This window comes from Erpetoichthys calabaricus, chromosome 6 (genome assembly GCF_900747795.2).
Source record: "Erpetoichthys calabaricus chromosome 6, fErpCal1.3, whole genome shotgun sequence".
NCBI classification, from domain to species: domain Eukaryota; kingdom Metazoa; phylum Chordata; class Cladistia; order Polypteriformes; family Polypteridae; genus Erpetoichthys; species Erpetoichthys calabaricus.
The window spans coordinates 67,166,739-67,186,116 of NC_041399.2; the positions used below are offsets into that span (position 1 = coordinate 67,166,739).

General features: G+C 36.9%; 1 protein-coding gene across 1 annotated transcript in view; it reads right to left on the bottom strand.

Moving 5' to 3' along the window:
• LOC114653371 (histamine H3 receptor) overlaps window positions 1–19,378 on the bottom strand; it is a 179,672-nt gene that overhangs the window by 74,213 nt on the left and 86,081 nt on the right. The window contains exon 2 of the mRNA XM_028803648.2: window positions 11,325–11,491. Coding sequence (XP_028659481.1) covers window positions 11,325–11,491 — 167 coding nt within the window. The remainder of the gene's footprint in view (window positions 1–11,324; window positions 11,492–19,378) is intronic.

A 19,378-nucleotide genomic window follows, 5' to 3' on the forward strand; every position in this document is an offset into this window, starting at 1 on the left:
TCAAGTATTACTAGTATATAATAAAAACATAAAGTACATTTTATTTGAGTCTGTAACACACGGTGTACATTTTTGCTAACTGTAAAAGATATCGCTGAAGGGATATAAATAGATACACAAATGCCGGTGAATCATGTCTTCTTGGTATCTTGTTGTCACTTGAATTTTTTTATACAATTTTTTTCACAGGCTTCAGGGATTCTAGTGTTAAAACATCAATGTAAATGTAAAATAAATGTAAAAACTCACATTTTTATAAGTACATTCATTCACCACTTTTTACCACTGTGAGTATATGTACGCTAAGTGATGCCGACTTTCCCAACAATAATACCACTATATACCAAATGGAGTTTGTTGTACTGAATGGTTTACTTCAGTGATCATATTTCCTATCACATGTACGCAGGGCCATCTTAACGTATGGGCACAATGGGCATTGGCCAGGGGCCCCAGATTTATAGGGTCCATGATGTTTCAGATGCCTATATATGTTTCTGTTTTGCTAGCCAAACATGGTCACCAGCACACTACTTTGCCTGAGGCCCTATGTTGCTGGTAAGACGGCCCTAGGTATAGGCAGTGAGAATTTACCAGTCACTTACTAGAATAGAAGGCATAAGTGTATATAACTCATGGTCAAAATCCTGGGAAAAGTTATTCATGTATTTTCTCAAAGCAACATGTGAATCAAAAAGCAATGTAATTCTCGACTAAGCATTATGGTGGCTTTATGCAAGACACTTTGAGGGTAATGTCTATCCACTTTAAAAAAAAATCCCCTTTCATGACTTGAGAAAGATTTCAGGAAGGGATTTTCAATCAGAATTTTGGAAAACAAATGAACATTAGTCAGTGCTGATATTCAATTCTCATCTATATACCATATGGTGTACACTAAAAATAATTGCCTAGACTTAGGTCAAGATCACAATTGCAAGTGATGTCATCAGGCACATACCTGACACAGCCACAAGTTTTTGGAATGTCCCACATGTACACTGTACAGGGTGTCACGCACGTGCTCATGGGAGGCAGCTAAAGGGCTTGAGTAAGGGCAGTTCTGAGTCATACCAGGATGTGGCAGAGTGCACTGACTCTTTTTCTCCCTTTCGTGCAGACCATTCATGGGAGATTCTACCTGGTCCTCTTGACGTCACTTCCGGGACCGAGCCTATGTAAGGAGTCCTTGCCGGCTCCAGCCCCTGTGATGTCACGTCTGGACTTGAACCTATGGCTGAAGACCTTTATGAGTCCAGCCCTTTTGATCTCACTTCCTGTCTTTCCCTTTAAAAGCCTCCACCTTTTCCCAATTCCCTCAGTATCCTGTTTTGGACTCGGTTTTGTGCACATCAGTGTTGTACCTAATTTACGACTTTGCAGCCAGGAAACCAATTATAAGGGTGGCTGCCCCAAACCTTTCTATGACTCTGACTCAAGTTTATGACAAGGGAAAAAGTCTTTGTCTACCTTTCAGAGATGACTCCTAATCCACCTACAGCAGCATTACTGAACAGACTAATATTAAGTTGTGTGTATCTTACAATTCTTAACACATTTAAGAGGAAAAAATCCAAATCCACCTACTATGATACAGAAAAGGATGCCCTATTCTACTTAAAACTAGAAAAAAAATCCAATTTTCTGTTCAAGGGACTTTCCAGAGCATCTTTAGACTCTTACAAAAATGTATTAATGTTTTTCTTTAAGTAATTATGCTGGGCCACTGCTAACCCTTTAGATCCTACACTATCTTTCAGTGCAAAATTACATTATGGGTTATCCAGTTTCATAGCTCTCCAGTAAAGTTGGAGATGGCATTGAAGCTGAATCTGATATCTGTTACGGTATATTCAGATGTTCTTTGCCATACTTATTTTAATGTATCCTTATAAAACTAATAAAGGGAGAAAAATGGAATGCTGCCTCATGGATAAATGCAGATGCTATGCAAAGTCATAAGATTCAGCAGGTGAAAAAAAAAAGAGAATGAAATTAAAGGTGACTAATGGAACATTATGTGGAAACTGTATGCATTTACTAAGAAGGGAATAATCATGAATGTATGTTATGCTATCAAGTAATATGAATGAGCTTTTTAAACCTATTGAAAAGGACTCCAAAGCTAGGGTGCTGAAGACTATAATTTCAGTGAAATTATTTGGAGAAAGCAGTAAAACATTTTTTTTTATTCTTTGAGTAAATTTTATCAAAGTCACACTTTGAAAATGACTATCAATATGTAACTGGCTGCATATTTTATTACTGTAAAATACATTCACCAGCAACTTTATTAAGTACACCTTGCTAGTACTTGGTTGGACCCCATTTTGCCTTCCCAACTGCTGTAATTCTGTGTAGCATAGATTCAACAAGGTACTGGAAATGTTCCTCAGGAATTTTGGTCCATATTGATATAATACTATCACGCAGTTGCTGCAGATTAGTTGGCTGTACATCCATTATGCGAATCTCCCATTCCAAAACATCCCAAATATGCTCTACTGGATAGATATCCCCCATACTATTACACCATCACCAGCCTGAACCTTTGATTCAAGGCAGGGTGGATTCATGCTTTCATGTTGTTGATGCCAAATTCTGACCCTACCATCTGAATGGCACAGCAGAAATTGAAACTAGTCAGACCAGGCAATGTTTTTCCAATCTTCCGTTATCCAATTTTGGTAAGCCTGTAAGAATTGTAGCCTCAGTTTTTGCTGTAGAACATCTGTTTCAATGTTCGACATGTTGTGTGATCAGAGATGCTCTTCTGCATATCTGTGTTGTAACAAGTGAGGCTCTGAGTTACTGTTACCTTTCTATCAACTCAAACCAGTCTAGCAATTCTGCTCTGACCTCTGGCATCAATAAGCCATTTTTACCCAGAGTACTGCCACTCACTGGATATTTTCCCTTTTTCAGACCAGTCCCTGCAAACCCTAGAGATGGCTGTGTGTGAAAATTCCAGCAGATTAGTGGTTTCTGAAATACTCAGACCAGCCTGTCTAGCACCAAAAACCCTGCCACTTTCAAAGGCACTTAAATCACCTTTCTTCCTCATTCTGATGCTCAGTTTTGAATTTCACCGGGCCGTCTTGATAGTGTCTGTATGCCTAAATGCATTGGGTTGCTGCCATGTGATTTGCTGATTAGACATTTTGTGTTAACTAGCAGTTGAACTGGTGTACCTAATAAAGTGGCCAGTGAGCGTATAATAACACTTTTTGAGAGAAAATACCATTCAAGTCAATGTGCGTAGCTCATCAATCCCTGTTCCCTATCGTTGGTAAAATACCATCAGTTCTTTTTTCTACTAAACTACATGCTAACTTAATCCATATACAGTATCTATGGGTTTCTAGGCGATGAAAAAACTTTCAAATGTTTATGCATAATTTACTTTTAATCAGTTTATATCTGTGCAACCATATTATCATTGAAAACTCATTTCAAAATAACAGCTGGCATCCAGCCCTCTAATTTCTACCATCACTTTAAACACTTCCATCACGTTGCTTCTTAATCTCTGTTTAAATAAAAGATTTAGCTCCTTCAATCTTCCTTCATGGCTCAAATCCCATAGTCCCAGAAAAAAATCTAGAAGCTTGACTCTGGACTTACACTAATACTTTCAGAACTTTTTTGGTGATATGCATATAAAATCTGCACACAATGTTGTAGGTGCAGCCTCACAAGTGTTTTAATAATAACCTCCTTTGATGGGAACCCAACACTGTATGGTATAAATCCCAGTGTTTTATGGGCATTTTTAATAGTTCCCGCACAACATCTGGATGTACACAATGAAAAGTCCATCTGTCACGATTCTTCTGATTCTTGGATATCCACAATTCTTCTTTCTCATGCTTTACACTATGAAAAGCTGTTTGAAATTCAAGACATTTTAGGATTAATCTGATCAAATGGTTTTGTTATTTCCTCATAGAATTCTAGGATATCAGTGAAAATTGTGTTTAATAAAACACCTGAAGTTAACATTTTGCTTGATCTTCTATTTAATAATTGCTTTCATTTTGATGCACACTAAATTAACATTTCTAAATATACTAGAGTTACACCTTTTTATGCAATGTGCCAATGTTGGCTTCTTTCTAACCTTTTAACATTTCCCTAGTAAATAGTATTTTTGAAAAATATACATCATATACATAAATTTATTTATGTAATAACTAGTTTCCTTCATTGCTATTGCTATAATGTTCACTGGTCCTAGCAATTTGATTTCAGCACTTTTCCTCTGTAATCACTATATCTTTTATTATTTCATTAACATTCCTTGGAGCTGCTTGGAGGTTTCCAACTTCCTATTCCAAATATTTCATTTTACAATTTACTGTCCCTAATATACTGCATTTCCTCCTTGACAATTCTCTTACTGCTAAAATATTGAAAGAATCTTTTAGGGCGCTTTTATATTTTTCTTAAAATTGCCCTCTAACTGCATTTTCACAATTCTGATATCCTTTCTAAGAACAGCTCTACTGTGCTCCAAAGCCAGATGACAAGAAATATTTGCTTAGAATGTTTAACACAGCTGCTTTTTCATGTTACAATTTATTTCTCAACCTCTTACTCAAATGAGCATAATTCTAGGCAGGTTATTTAAAAAGTATAAATAATAAGGCAAGAATATAGTAAACATACAAATTTTAAATAACAACTTTTTTAATTAACAAAACAACTACAGACAAGGCAGCATGGTGGCACAGTGGTAGAGCTGCTGCCTTGCAGTGAGGAGTCCTGGGTTCGCTTCCTGGGTCCTCACGGTGTGGAGTTTGCATGTTCTCCCCGTGTCTGTGTGGGTTTCCCCCATCAGTCCAAAGACATGCAGGTTAGGTGCATTGGTGATCCTAAATTGTCCCTAATGTGTGTTTGGTGTGTGGATGTGTGTGTGTGCCCTGCGGTGGGCTGGCACCCTGCCCGGGGTTTGTTCCTGCCTTGCGCCCTGTGCTGGCTGGGATTGGCTCCAGCAGACCCCTCTGACCCTGTGTTAGGATATAGCGGGTTAGAAGATGACTGACTACAGACAATTAACTTCCTAATCATCCTCTGAGTGATTATTTAAAATTTCCATATGTGTAATATATTTTTAAATCTACCCTGCTGCTATTAAACTGTCTCCATACCTGAAAGGCTTGCCAAGTTGGTCTATTTGTATTATTAAAATTAAACACTTTTTTTTGTATATATGATCTCACAAAATACCTTTAAACATAATGTATAATGATCTCTGAATTTTACAAGTACATTTATTTCTACACTTGGAATTCACTCTTGATTTTTACAATAGTGAGAAGTCAAGCAAAATAACACCTTTTATTGGCTAACTGAAAAGATTACAATATGCAAGCTTTCAAGTCAACTCAGATGATTACATCTTGCCTGAAGAAGGCGCCTGAGTTGCTTCAAAAGCTTGAATTTTGTGATCTTTTTAGTTAGTCAATAAAAGGTGTCATTTTGCTTGACTTCTCATTGCATCCATCATGGCTAACATGGTACAACATCCTAGTACTACAGTAGAGTAGCAAATCCTAACAAGCTTCTCCCCTAGAATGTGACTTATGTTAGGTGTAAATCAAAAATGTCTGAAATATTGTTTCAGGTACAAAATGAAAACAATGTAATGCTTATTTCAATACTGCTCCATCACAAATATACCGATATGCACACCTGTAACAAGCCAAAATTCTGTCACTGCCCATCCCCTTTTCTTCAAGTGCTCCAGTAATTGGAAGCTGAGGTATCTGTATACAGTATATACCATTTCTCAAATTCAGTTTAACTACAATTCTATTTGTAAGTTGTTCAAAACAGCAGAGCTTGAAACTGCAGAGTAATTTCATCAAACTATTTGACCATAAACAATCTTACCATCTCCTCTGCTGCAGAGCACATTTGAGTGATTATGGAAAGTGTATATCAGGTATTTGATTGCTACAATCAACATTTCTTCAAAAATCTGTTTTTTCTTATTTTGTAAAAACTAACCAAAGATAGAAAAATAAAGCAGAATCCAATAAGTGTGGTAAACAATATTCACTTGGAAGTGAGAAGTCAGAGTGTCAAATTATACAGCACTAAGCAAAGTAGGACACTACCATTTTCAGCTTCAGCAGAATATCTTTAAGAAGAAGATATCTTAAACATTAAGTGATAAGTTTGGTTGTTGTACAATTGCCTGTTTGAGTTTGTAGACAGCATTATTCTCAAAAAATAATCCTCTTATAATAAAAAACTTAATTTTGTGTTGTTGTACTTTGAATGCATGCCAGTAGGCATCTGAGACTGATGTTTATGGTCTGAATATTTCCAGTGTGTATACTGACAGTTGCACCTTGGGTTTTCCTTTTTTAAGAATTTATAGTAAAGAACTATTCATTATTTTTACCTATGGGTGCCAGGAAGGAAGGACAGGCATCCCGGCCATGATAAAGGAAGGTTTCATACATGCCCAGGAGGCCATAATGAAAGGACCGGCTGAACGGGTTTACCATGAGCACAGGTGGCAGTGTTCCTCAGTGCTGAACCTGGTCAGGGTGGCTTGGAAATTTGTGTCTGGAAATGCAGTCCTGTCAGGGTGTTTCAGGACCACCAAAGGGCACTGCAGGTGGAGGTTTCCGCACAACCTAAAAGTGCTCTGGACGACTTGGGCAGGTGACCAGAAGCAGTTCCCAGGTTGACTTCAAAAGAAAGCAAACTGCTTCAATTAAATTGAGTTAAAGTCCGGAAGTAGTGTGCAATGCTATTTTCGAGGAAGACATTGTGAATAGTGTATTTTTGCTGGTGCTATTGGAAAGAAGGTGATTTGTTCAATAAAATCTTTTATTTGAGCCTGGAATTGCTGTGTCTGTGATTTGGGGCTCAGTTGTGCCCCCTAGTGGTTACAACCTCTAAGATTCATTCAATATATTTTTTATCTTGTGTGAAAAACCTTATCTGAATGCACTTTAACATAAATCTTTTCAAAATGTAGGTTGCATTGACATTTAGTTAGTCAAACTGATGAGAGAAATTATGGCTATCATTTTCAAAGACATTTTCAATAATAGTAATAGTTATTTGGAAGGCTTGTTGAAATGTACTTTGGAATAGAAGTTACAGCATTCTCATGTCAGAAAATCATGTAGGACGTTTCATGGTCAACTTAAGAGGTGGTGTGATGATTCCCTAGAAAAAGCGAGTGTGGCCAGGTCATAGGAGAGACAAAAAATATCTGAAAATGGCAGGTGTGTAGGGAGTTCTTGGAAGTAATTCTACAGAAGTATTTTGGAGATGGGCAAGGGAATGAAATATCCCACTAGACAGACTGAAGTTTAAGCTTTTTGAGGAAGGTCCAGAAAGGAATCAAGTTTCTTGTGATTTTGTTGGTTTGTATTTTGTTTTCCCTATTTATTTAAAAACAGACAAGGGAGGTTTACACAATGTAAAATGAGCGCTATATAGCGCCCGACCCGGCACAGACTCAGGCAGAGGCACGTACTTAATTAAAACAGTTTTTATTCTTCTTCAACCGTGGGGCACACCTTCCCCGTGTCCCACAGGCCCAACACAGTCCCAAAAGCACTTAAACAGCACACAAACCACACTTCTTCTCGCCACCTCAGCACCACCACTCCTCCTCAGGCTTAGTCCTCCTCCTCCCGACTCTGGCTCTCGAGTGATGGTGGCTGGCCCTTTTTATACCCCACCCAGAAGCGGTCCAGGTGCTTGGCCACCTGGTCCTAATTGCCCTTCCGTGTGGGGCTGAAGATATGACCAGCCAGGCTGCTGACTCCATGCAGCTCCCCCTGGCGGCCATCCAAGCCCCCAACCAGGCTGTGGAGGACTCCATGTCCCATGGAGCCATGCGCCAGGCTGGGGAATCATCATCCGCCAGGGAGGCTGCCACCAAGCGTCCCAGGGAAGGTATTGAGCTGCCCGTGGTGGCTCCCCCGGAACAGATGCAGCAGAGGCGTCCCTGCCGGGCATGGAACTTTACCTGTCCTTTACAACAGTCATACCCATTTTGATGCCTGTATCTTCTTTTGGATAATTATAAAGTAGGCAGAGACTCCACAAGGACACCCTCTCTTCTTAAAATATTTTATTTGTAACCTTTCCAGTGCCTCATGGGGATCATTCCATTCTGTAATAACAGTGCCAGGGAAACATTCAAAATCATCAAATATATGTTTTGTTAAATATAAAGTAATAAGAATAAACCAAGCCAACAATTTTTATTACAGGTTCTGTAATTGTCACAGCTATCATCAGCCACTATTGTACAACACAAATTTTAAACTAAATTCAGCTACTTTTAAGTTTTGTCCCGAATAGTATGTATACACCAAGCATGCTGCAGTTGAAAAGTAATTGATTCTGCTACATGATTGATTGCCATGAACTTAATAAACATACTCTTTCTTTCTGTGTATTTAATCCAGTTGATGGATCTGTCCATGAATGTGTGAATTACATCTTTTAACTGAGAGGTGTGAAGATCTGCACATGAGTGTGCCATTTGATGATCTGTCACTGTCTACCTCATACCCTTGTATTCAAAGCTGGCAGAGCAGACCGCTAATCCTTATGATCCTACATTGTTCAGTGTACAATTGCATAAATGAATGAATATTTGGATATATTTATGAATGGACAAACGGCTATTCATGTCGCAGTGTACTAAAAACTATATTAATGTAACCACCAAAAAGAAGATTTAAATTACTACATACATGTGAAAGGTGCACAAATGTTTCCTAGCTGACATTTATAAACACATTAATACTTCAGCTATTGTAAGGCAGAAGGATAGGTACCTTGCTAACCACTATACACATTTCTTTCTTTTACTAATTACCACATTTCAGTGTACAAAATTATGAAAAGAAAAACTGATTAAACATTGTGTAACTGAAACACAGTAACTCCTAGTACATACTCTAATTACAAAAGCTAATGAGGACTGATTAAAAAATAGAGAACTATGTTCTGATTAACCATGTAAATTGAATGTTTATTTCTCACTCTAGTTTACACAAATAATGTAAAGATGGAAACAGAACATTTTGCTAATATGAAAGGATGGTTTTAACTGTTATTTATTTATTCTGACTCTGTAGATTTAAGGCTGTGTTAGACTAGCAGGTAACTGTAAACTGGCCCACCATACTGTGTGTGTGCACATTTACTTAAGTGTGCTCTATGACAGACTGCAGTCCTGTCCAGAATCAGTTTCTGTGTTGTCCTAAATGATGTCAGGATCAGTTTTAGCTTCTTGTAAAATGCTAATAGAAAAAATGGGATTCAGAAAAACATAAATTATAGGATGTATGTGCCATTCTATATCATTTCATAAAATGCCAACTTCTATGCCCATTTAATCCTGAACAGGGTGCTGTAGGAGGTATATAAGCTCTCATATTTACATACAATATACAAAGCATTAGGTTTCATTTACACTATCAGGTTCTTTATACTTAATGTTTGCAATTATAAATTACCCATAAACATGGTATAGCACTCAAAGGCAAAACTCAATAAAGAGTGATATACAAAAATAAAATGAATTAAATTATGCTGCAAGCAATATTTCAAGGTTTTTCACATATATTTTAATGTGAATTTAACATTAGTTTCTAGCCAGTCCTTACATTATAAAATTGGTTTATTACTTAACTATGTGATTCCACCATTACAGTCCAAGAATGTGCTATACCTGGGATAAGGTGCACACTCAAGATTTTTTTTATCAAAATAAATAACAAAGTAAAGAACAAATATAAGATCAATCAGTTCAAAAGAATTAAAATGCTATTACAGTAAATTAAAACAGTAAAAACGAAGAAAAGAATGTACAGTGTGAATATTTCACACATTGAAAATCCTGTACTACATGTCTTACACTAATGCACATGGAAATTAATGATTGACTGATTAATAGTTAGCAAAATAGCAGGAGTTATTGCTGATTCGCTGACAGGTTGCTGCACAAAACATAAATGACATACTCATACCACTGTGCTGCCATTGTATGCTATGCTAATTAGTGGTTGACTTATGAAATTTATTGGAAGTTTGTATTTATATACAATTTAAGATGCTTGATAGAACTGTTGCTAGCAATACAAGTACATAGAGCTGAGATTTAAAGTTTTTTTTTTTTAAATTGTATTAGCTGTGAGCCATACTCGGGCAATTCTGTAGTTAACACACTCTGTGAGCATACTACTCAGATAAACACAGAAGAACTAGCAGGATTAATATGCCACTGATAAAATGCATAGCAAGTTGCTGACAAAAGGTGTTCTTAGATATTCTCCATTTGTTTTATATGTATAAGGCATATGGCACTGCAAAAAATACTTTGGCATAACTAAAATATCGACATATTGTACTTATATACTATATATTAATATTCTTTAGTATGTTTATTGTGCAAGCTTGGAATTTGTTATAAAATACTAGTCATTTAGCCCGTTACAATAATGGGCGCTAGAACAGTAGTGCATAAACATTAGTAGGAACAGTCTATATTAAATGGCAAGGGACTTTGACCTCATTCTTTTTGTTGGTCGTATTTTTCTTTCTTTCAGCCTTTCTTTTGTTGATGTTTACTTGCTGAGCTGACCATTCTTCGTGGGCTGCCGCCGTGTATTGTGTGTCTTTAATTTTCTGTGACAGTAATACTGTCTTGTACGGCTCTATTCAATAAGGGCGCACACAAAAAGGCGAGCTTCAAAAGGGCGACCTCAATTGAGTGCTGCGAATAAAGGCGTTCGTAGATAATTTAGTTCAAATGGCTCTGGAATATGTGAAGAGCAACAAAGGTGCAGATCTTTATTTACGTGTGCCTTTATTCGCTGCGCCCAATTGAGGTCGCCCTTTTGAGGCTAGCCTTTTTGTGCACGCCCTTATTGCAGGATACCGTCTTGTACGTCCGCTGACTTGTATGTCCGTAATATACCTTTAATTTTCTCTGGCGGTAATACAGGCGTGCGTGTCGGTAATATGCCTTTAATCTCCTCTGACAGTAATATTGGCTTGTATGTGGCTGTAATATGTGTCACTGTATTGTGTACCTTTATTTTCCTCTCGCAGTAATACTGGTTTGTATTTCCGTAAAACGCCTCTAACTTTCTCTGACACTAATATCGCGCATGCGCACTTCACCAGAAGACACCCACACACGGACACCTGGACGCACACAGGGATTTTATATATATAGATGCACTGAGGATGTTACATTTCAATGCAATTTTCAGATAATAACCTGAATTACATGACTGACAGTCTTAAAAAAAATTAAAAATCAGACTTACAGCTCTAGTTACAGAGAGGAAACGATCATAGCTAATAAGAACAATGTTGAAGACCGATGCAGTACACAGGAGGTAATCCACAACCAGCCACAGTTTGCACAGACCTCTTCCAAACATCCATCTGCCTGTTAAAATATAGGGGATGTATACAGGAATACAGAAGGCACCTAAAACAGGGAAAGACAAAAAAAATCAGTAACATTTGCAAATGCTACAAGCAATCTTGATTTAAACTAGGAAAATTAGGATGCTTTATTGCTATTTTGTCTTACACAGACAAAGTACCCTACAAGCAAAAGCAATATTTTTAATCCCAGTGATCATAGAACATATCACATATTTTTCAGTTTGTGTGGCTGTTTATTTTAAGCATCTACATTTAGAATCAAAAAATAGGATCATTTTTACTTTATAGACAGAGAATCTACTGAAATGATTTTACCTGTATCTGTATCATTTCATGTGTGGTCAATTCTTTTTTGTGATCACGTTTTTATTCAGGTTTAAGAAAGATGCATATGGGACTCATAGAAATAAATATTCATTAACATAGACAAAATTGTCAACAAAAACAGTAAAAACAAACAATAAAAATAAGAACTGGAGCCAAACATGAAAAACCAAGCACCCAAATCACATTTGACAAACCACTCACTCTTAAGACAACCTTGAACAATTTAAACAGCAAACATATTGGCCAATATTGCCTGGACACACCACAGAGAGAGGTCCAAAACCTAAAGAAATAAGTAGATTAACAAGTAGAGTGGCAATGAATATCGCAGAACAGTCATTCGAGAATGAACTAAACCATAAACTGTCATTTAGCAATGTTAGGGCTGGAGAATCCATTATTCATTGCTGCAGGCTGTTTAATACGAGTAAATCTGAAGAGAGATGTCTTCCAGAGGTGAAAAGAAGGAGGATCTGCTGATTTCCCATAAAAGATAGAGCCAACTTGGAACCAATTGTGTTAACAGAGAATAACGTCGGCTGCAGAAGAGAAAGATATAGAGAATGAAGTTCCAACTGAAGTAAGATTTGAGAATGAAAAATAGAGAGGGCAGCTGAGAAAAAAATTAGAAACAGAAGACTAGACTCATGGCAAAATGACTATGTAGATATAAGACAAAGGTGATAAAAGAAACTTGAATTTTAGCAGATTGGAGTTTCTGGAAGAGGCACAAATGTTCCTGAAAATCAATCACCAGGAAAGCGGAGGTACAGGAAGGGGATCATAATGGCAAAGAAATTGGATGAGTAATGAAGGGTATGTATGATACCACATACAAAAGTGCACACATTGTTACCACTGGCTTTGAGGAGAGAGATAATGAACTAGGCAAAGTGAAAGACAGGATATAAAGGAGGTTGGGAAGATAAGGAAACATTACAAGCATCCATCCATCCATTATCCAACCTGCTATATCCTAACACAGGGTCACGGGGGTCTGCTGGAGCCAATCCCAGCCAACACAGGGCACAAGGCAGGAAACAAACCCCTGGCAGGGTGCCAACCCTCCACAGGGCACACACCCACACCCACACACCAACCACAATTTAGAATCGCCATATCCACCTAACCTGCATGTCTTTGAACTGTGGGAGGACACCCACGCAGACACGGGGAGAACATGCAAACTCCATGCAGGGAGGACCCGAGAAGCAAAACCAGGTCTCCTTTCTGTGAGGCAGCAGTGCTACCCATTGCGCCACCGTGCCACCACATTACAAGAATGAAGAACAAATCTAAATTGAAGATTTACAAAAAAGGTAAAGGCAGAAATACTGAAACTGGATCACAGAGACTGGAATGCATGCATCCCTAGGTTAGGGGTTGGCGACCTGCGGCTGTGCTACTGCATGGCTGCACTTCCCAGAACAACAGATGCATTCACATTTTCATGTCTTAACATATTATTTGATAATACTTTCATAAAGATAAATAATTTATTGATGAGTTAATATTATTTTATTATATTTTCCCCTATTTACATATTATAGCCAGCTGAGTTCAGAGAGGTGAGTACACTTTGCACTGCTCGATCAACTCAGTGAAAATAGTGAAGTGGAGAGAGAAGGGCAGACGACTGCAGAGCTGGATGAACTTTACTCAAGAAATGGGTGAAGGTGAAGAATATCACTACAGAATTGAATAATGTTGTAATATTACCACCTTTGTGCTGTTACGTGTCCGAATAATTTAAAATTGAGACGCAAAACTCTATGGGTCTTCTAACATGTCTAATTTGCAATGAAAATTTGTTCAGTTACAAAAAATTTAATCTTGAACGCCACTTTTTAACAAAGCGTGCTGCATTTGCAAAAAAAAAAAATTCATTCATAGAAGAAAGAAAAAGATGAAACAAAATTACAGCAATATATACAACAATCAACAGGTTTGCTGTTTCTCGTTAGACTGCAAAACATATAAATCCTTTCACAGATGGAGAATATGTCAAAAAGTGCTTTTTAAATATAATATATTAAAAGATCTTTTTAAAAATTAAAAACACTCCACTATCTGCAAAAAACTGGTCATGACAGAATCATTAAGATGGGTAAGAATGTGACAGATTATTGGATTAATGAAATAAAATTAGCATCTGTATTTTCTTTGGCACGAGTCATGCCATGAAGGAAATTGCACAAATTACCCTTCTGGGAGGTTATGTTTCCAATAAAGGTCTCCATGAAGAATTACTGGCTTTGATACCTTTTAAAGGACAAGCTTGAGGTGAAGATATCTCTGCAGCAATTTTGGAATTTTTGACTGTTAGGGAAATTTACATCAATAAATTTGTATCTATCGCTACAGATGAGTACCCAATAATGATCGGTACAAATAAAGGCTTTGTTACTCTCTTCAAACAAAACTACTTTTGTTTGCAGAAGACTTGAAAAGTGGAAATTTAAAGAAATATCTGAAAACTGCTGAAAGTGTCATTGATAGCAAGCTCTTTCTGGCAACTATTACAAAAATACATAATACATTTACTGGTCGCTTCAAAAATTTCAGAGATGAAAAGTCCACTCCTTCATTCTTGTCAACCAAATAAATTTTTCGCTGTTTCCAACTGTTGACAGACCTCAGTTTGAACTGCAATTAACAGACCTGAAAAGCAAAGATTTGTGGTCTTCAAAATTTACACCTTTACAAGTTGAACTAGAAAACCTCCAAAGAGGAAAGGCGACTTTAGCCATGAATTACAAATGAACGGATCTTTCCAACTATTGTTGAAAGGAGAACTAACTGATTTTCAAAATGTGGAACAGTCTTCTACACTATTATTGTCAACCTAAAAATACTAGTGTTTGGAATTTTGATGATTTTTGGGTCCAGTTATTCTTTTGAGCAGACGTTCTCCAACATGAATGACACCAAATGCAAGCTAAGAAGTCAGCTTAATGATGTAACCATGTAATCCTGTTTAAAATTTAAGACTTCCAACTTCTGACCAAACATGAAACAACTCTGTGGAAATGCAGTATCAAAAGTCTCATTGAATTGTTTTTCTTTATTTCCTATAAGTACTTGAAGTTTTGTTTTTGTGTTAAATGCTTATATACCAATATTTCATTAAAAAATTGTATCTCACACCCCCTACTCTACCCATTGTGGCTCTTTGTAAATCTTGGATCAAACACTTAGGATAAAATGGCTCTTTGCTTTAAACTTGTTGCTAACCCCTGCCCTAGGACATCAAAAATATTCCTGAAAGTTCTGATACCTCGAGAGGCCCAAAGGTTGAGGGAGACAGGGCTATTGGTGATGTTTAAGGCTGTTTTTTTAAAGTGTTATCACACCTAGTTCATTTGGACCAGTTTTTTCATACTCTGGTGCGATCTCCCAGAAAGTCTGGTTTGTTTAGGCAGATATGAACATGCCAATTGCACTCTATTAAGGTCCAAAACAACACAAAATACTGCGCATTGTGCATGACATTTTGTGTGCTGTAGTAGTCACGCTGATTGTGTGCTCTTAGTAATTGGGGAAACTATTTTATAGCACAAAGAGTTAAGGTTTAACATTGACCATTAAAAACAATAAAAAGGTTACAAAAACATAAAAAAAATCTCCACAGATACAAATATAACAATTCTTATAAAACAACTTGCACAGTTACTCAATCAGAGCAGCATCTGATTCAATCTCAGAGCCTCTAGCATGTGCGAACGGACAGCAGTTGACCATGTTTAAAAAAAAAAAGATTGGTATAAATTTACTTATAATCAGGTCAATCAGAAGACATACAGATGTAGCAAGAAGCAAAGAGCAATACCACTGATCAAACGTCATAATCTTACAAGGGTGTGGCAGCCTCTCAACACACACACTAACACTGAAACGTTATTCAATGTAAACCAATATTATTCAAGCATTCCAAAAAAAAATAACAAATATGTACAAGAATTAGGACATGTGATTTGAGATAAACTAAATTAAAGCTATGTGACAGTGCAGCTTAGCTCCATGCTACTGGTTCCTTCCGGGAGCCTGTTGAAGCTGGCACTGTTGATAATGTTACCAAGAAGAGCCAGGCAGATTAGGACACATGCCATCCAAGTGACAATGTGCTTTCATTAAAAACCATCAAAACAAATCAAAGTGTCCAAATAAATAGTGTAGTGCAGTCAAATCTTTAATAAATAAATAATCCATATTTGTTAGTGACTGTGGAGGTTAAAAATCCAATAAACAAATATCTTTAAAACGAGGTTAAAAATCCATAGCAGGATAGACATTAACACTCATGATCCCTGGTTCCTTTTAAAAACTGGCACAGACAACCTTCTAATCTTGCCTGTGTCCCCGCCGCCAATCCACTGGTGTTCCACAGTGCACAACCGAGCCTCCACTTCCTCTGACTCCCACTGCCATCAGTGGCCTTGCAGGGGAGTCCTCTGGAATATTGTGGTTGCTTCTGGTCCTTGGCTTCTCAGCAGAAGCAACCTTCAGCCCCATCTTGAGCATTGGCCAAATGCTCCTATTGTGGGGCTCCATTCCTGTTCACCTGCTTCCTTTCATCTTGGCTCTCTCAAGCTCCTGGCCTTTTCTCAATCCTCTCCATTAGGTTCCGTTCTCTTTGTTCTTTAATTTCTTTTCATCTTTTTCTCTCCACTTTCTGTCCCATGCAGGCTTCTCATATACACATCACCCTAATTGGGGCACAGGTGCGGAGAGCCATCCCCTACACGGCATCATTGAGGCGCCTGACTGATCCACCTGTCTCCACACATGTATGTGGTGCAGTCAGCCAGGTACCTCAATTAGCCGCAGAGCAAAATGCACTCATGCACACCTGAGGCCAAATGGTGCCTTCTTATTTATTTAAAATTAGCCACCTATTGTTAAGCCACATATCTGATATACCACAAGCTACATTCATATTGTGGCAACTGGAGAGTAAATATGCAACATCATACAGTTAAATGAAAATGACATGATAAGTGATCTGTCATAAAACTAAAGCATGTCAATATATGCTATTAGCAGAACTTGTCTCAGTTCATAAACTTAGAAGACTACAATTTTCAAGTAGTTCCATTTAATAATTGTGGAAAATGCAGTAGTGAGCAAATACTCATCATGATATTTTTGCAATCTAGGACAGAATGCTAGCAAGAAACCAATTTAGAAGAATATTTTGATAGCAAAGCGATGGGAAGAAAAAACTTGATATCCCCAACATCTTCCTGCTCAAGACAATCCTTTTGGTTACTGGAAATATTAAATACCCCTAATGACAAAATGATTAATAGTTAGATTATACTCTATTTGCCCTCAAGGGGAAAAAATAAATAAATAAATAAATAAATAAAAACTTCTGGGATGGATAACTGAGCTGTGCGGCTATCAATAACAGGCCTGTAGGTGGCAGCAAGATGAAACCACACCTGCTCAGAGACCCCAGGTTTATATTTATAAGTCATCATAATTTGGATAGAGAAGGTTGAGCTTGTAGCGTCCGCAAATGGAAAATGCCCAATAAACATTTGATTCCTTGTTTGATGTCACCAGCCTTTAGAATGATTCATCATTAAAATATTGGTACAGAATTAATTATTTCTGTTGCTGAGTCAGCCAGGATGATGTAACTTACTTTCCTGGATCATAACATGGATGAATTCTGGCTACATTTCTTGATCAAGTCTTGATCACACATTTTAATTTCAACTATACTGTGCTTCCGTTTTCACCATTACACATTCACAAAAATCTCCAGTGTGCTGCTTTTCCTACTCAGACTCAGATCACAGTACCTGAACTTGCTGTAATTCGGTATGAGATACAATCAATTTAAATGAAAGCAACAGAACATTACATGAAATCAGGCCAGGTCAGAATCTTTTCCACCTTACTTTTATCATTGCTCTGGATTTGCACCTCTTCCATCTCTACACAAGCTTGAAAATTTTATTCTTGCTCCAGATATTACCACTTTGTCCCTTTTTTTATTCATTTAGAAATTTTCATTATTATACTATATCACATTTTAGGCTATTCCTAAAGCTTGGAAGAGGCTCCAACAATGCAAATATAATTTTGACTTCTGCCTTAATGCAGTTTAATAGATGTGTACATGAAAATTGGGTGCTAAAAGAGGATCAAAGCAACGCCTTTACTTGGCAATGACAGACTGTCATTTTTAGTAAAAGAAAATAATGTTCATTCCTAGCTAATTCATCTAGACATTTTTGTCAGATATTATTTAATGACATTTTATAATCTGCCAAACAAAACATGATTTTTTTTGTCGCTAGATATAATGAATGCATTTGCTTGTCTTTAACTGTTACAGGAATAATTCTTGGTAGCTGAAATGATTAATAATTTTGAGGGCCAATCATTAAAGTTAAGAGACACTCTCAACAGAAATTACCTACAGCACATTTAATAAAAACTTTTGAAAATGTATTTTGCATTTTATGTACAGTAATTATAATAATGAATTAATATGGCATTCATAATGATAGGGTTCATTCCACATGAGTAAACCCAAAACAAGCACAGATGACAGTAGCAAAAAATTCTTAATTACAATATCAATCTGTTTATGCCCTGATCACGAATGAACAGTTATTGTTAGGATTCCATTTTGTTGGTGATTTTTCTTAGCTACTATTATGGAGTTCTCAGTGGCTGTTTTGGGGTTTCTGATGGCAAGGATTATTTTTCTCTCGGTTTATTTTGTTATTGGATGACAATCAAATATTGTTGAAATTACTTTAGTGTTTCTGATGCCATTTGGTCTTACTTATTTTGTTTTCCCAATGTCAGTTATGAGAAGGGGTAAAAAGGTTGCCTCTGGCAGCCATTTTTGATAATACACCAAAAAATCTTTACAGATTTCTTTGCTTTATAAAGCTATTTTGGCTTAGGCATTTTGACTTCATTTTTCATCATGACTTCCTGTTTTCCATTTTTGTGTGTCTTTGCTTATGTCTTGTTGCCTGGTCCATTTCACAGAGAGGTCAGATATAACACCACAATAGTGCTATTTCAAGGTAATTTCACAACTACAATTTCTGGTTTACAAAAATCATACAACTCTTGCTGTCATGAATCAGATTTTTTGACATTTTTTTCCTTGTTTTTTGAATATTATTTCTTTTTATTGCTATTCTGATAATGTCATTGGTTTAACAGGGATACCACCATTGTGTGGATTTTTCAAGGCTTTAGCCATCGTGTTTATTGTTGCTAAGTTTGGTGGCTGGGATTCATGTGACATTCTATGTTGTCGTGCTTCACCTATAAACTTTGGTTGCACATAGAAAAGTATTCTAGCTATTAATATTTGTATACATTTGTATTAGTGTAGAGCAGGAGTATTTCACTCTAGCCCCAGAGGTCTGCAGTGGCTGCAGGTTGTGCCTTTAACAAATTTTTAATTAGAAACCATTTATTTACTTCTAAAGCAATACGTTTTTTGTTTTTTGCACTTAGTTTTAGTTGACTTGTTTTCTTATGATTCAGAACCCTTAACTACTTATTTTAGTTTTAAATTGCTGCATTTAGGTTTAAATTGTTGCCTGTTTTCCTAACCAGC